The following is a 2,157-nucleotide window of genomic DNA, read 5'->3' on the forward strand; positions in this document are numbered from 1 at the left end:
CGCATGAATAAACAAATCTTTTTAAAAAGAAGAAAGAACTGTGTTTCTGACATTCACGTCTCCTCACTTTGTGAAAGGAGCTTTGTGCTTCGTGCCCAGTGACCGTGACTGCGGGGGGCGGTCCCCGGCGAGTGCCGCTTCCTGCCGCTGGCCCGGCCAGTGGCGAGTCCCCGCTGACCCAGCGCTGGTGCCCGGGGTGCTGGTGGGCCGGACGGGCTCACCCCTGGGTGTGCTTGGCAATGGACCTGCAGGTGCTGACCGCTGAAGACGGTGCCGTCACTACAAGCTGTGGGCCGGGGCAGGCGCCCCAAGACGTGCCCAAGGGACGCGTCAAGTTCTTTTTTTAAGATTTTAAGACTTATTTACTTTTGCACCCAAGAGCTGGGGTACAGGCCAGAGGCGTGGGGGGTGTGGGGGTTCCCCAGAGACAGAGCGGGGAGCAGAATGGGCAGAGGGACGGAAGCCCACTGCGAGGGGGCAGCGGGGAGACCGGAGGGGTCTGCTGCCCCTGGTCGCTCCCTGGCCGGGGTCACACTCGGGGGCGGCGGCCTCAGAGTGCCGAGACGCCCCGGGGAGAGCCGGTCACAGTGACTACTTGAACCCCCTTGCTCCACTCCCACGCCCCGCCCAGGAGGGCCGGAGGCCGCAGCCGGAGGGCGGGAGGGGCAGGGGCCAGCTGGGCAAACCAGACCGCCCCGAGCGTTGGTCCCGTGTGCTCGTCCCGGCATCGCCCCTCGTCCCAGGGTCACAGCAGCAGCCGCGGGCCCTGTTTCGCACCCCGGCCCGGCACGAAGCTGAATTTGCCTCGTTCGTCTCTGGCCTCGCTACCGTCCGGCCGGAGGAGCCCGAGGACGCAAAGCGGAGCGCCTCGGCCGAGTTCCCTGGGCAAACGGCCGCCACAGCCGGGTGCGGCCACCAGCCGCTCAAGGCCGGAGCCGGAGGGACAACGGGCGGCTGGGCCAGGCCAGCGCCGGGGAGGCCGGGGAGGGCCAGCGCCGGGGAGGCCGGGGAGGGCCAGGGCTGGCGCCAGGGAGGGCCAGCGCTGGCGAGGCCGGGGCAGCCAGGCCAGGCCCCTCCTGCCTTCCCAGGGGCCGGGGCGCTACAGGAACAGGGCCTGGGGCTGCGAGCTGGGCTGTGGCCACCCCGGCTGCTGCCCGTCGCCAGGGCCAGCGCCATCTGTGTGGGGGCTGGTGACTCCGGACAAAACTCCTCTTGTCCCCGCGTCTTTCGTCTGGCAGGAGCAGGGCGGGCACGAGACCGCGGGGTCACCAGTGGGCGACAGCCCTCGTCCGTAGCCGGCTCTTCCTCCCGAGGGGCCCCGTGGGGTGCGTCTCCCGGCGCCCCACATTGAGCAGGGCGGGGAGTCTTCGCTAGCTGCGTCGAGATGCCGTGGTGGTCCCCGTGGGTCACCCCCTTGGGTCACGGTTACCCGGAGTCTTAACGCGACGGGCAAGGTACCCGCTGCTGTCCCGGACGTCCCGGGCCGGACCTTCCCGGGCGTGGCGTGGGGCCACGTGGCCTTGCCTGTGACCGTGCTGAAGGGGACGAGCTGGGGACGGTCCAGCGGGCCCGGCTGCGGCCACGGCGGGCTCCCGGGAGGCAGGGCCGTGCGTGCGGCGGCGGCGTGTCGGGGCCACGTGACCGGACTGGGCGCTGCTGAAAGCACTCGGGCAGGAGAGGGCAGACGGGGGCGCTGCGCGGCCCTGGCCAGCCCGGCCTGTGCCCAGACCTCCCGGCTGACAGCCGGGCCTGGCCACCCCCCCCGGGGAGCGCACGATGTTGGCGGTGCAAGCGGGGCCGGGAGTTGGAGCCCCCCGCGCACGGGCACCTGTGGCGGCCGGAGCCACTGAGCAGAGCCCACGGCAGCAGGTGAGGGGGTGCAGCGCAACCCCCCGCCCCCGCCCCGCACAGCCCTGGAGGCCTCAGGGCCCCGGGCGCAGCACGGGGTCTGAGTGCAGAGCTGGGCCGGCCGCCCCGGCACGTTCCCGCTGACCGCAGCAAGGCCCGCTGGCCTCAAGCGTGGGTGGGCCCCGCTGGGCCCTCAGCGGAAAACAGGGTGCGCAGGCTGCCGGCCCCGGCACCTGCAGGCGAGGCAGACGCTGGCCTTTGTGTGACAGGGCTGGCGCCGAGCCCACGGGCGGCGGGGAGCGCTGAGGC

At 72.0% G+C, this 2,157-nt stretch overlaps 1 protein-coding gene across 1 annotated transcript in view; it reads left to right on the top strand.

Moving 5' to 3' along the window:
• The first annotated feature begins 239 nt into the window (after positions 1-239).
• CRYAA (crystallin, alpha A) overlaps positions 240-2,157 on the top strand; it is an 8,931-nt gene continuing 7,013 nt past the window's right edge. The window contains exons 1-2 of the mRNA XM_012731100.1: positions 240-270; positions 744-906. Of these exons, the coding sequence (XP_012586554.1) occupies positions 240-270; positions 744-906 (194 nt within the window). The remainder of the gene's footprint in view (positions 271-743; positions 907-2,157) is intronic.

The sequence above is a fragment of the Condylura cristata genome, unplaced genomic scaffold (assembly GCF_000260355.1).
Source record: "Condylura cristata isolate star-nosed mole 26May11 unplaced genomic scaffold, ConCri1.0 scaffold00003, whole genome shotgun sequence".
NCBI lineage: Eukaryota > Metazoa > Chordata > Mammalia > Eulipotyphla > Talpidae > Condylura > Condylura cristata.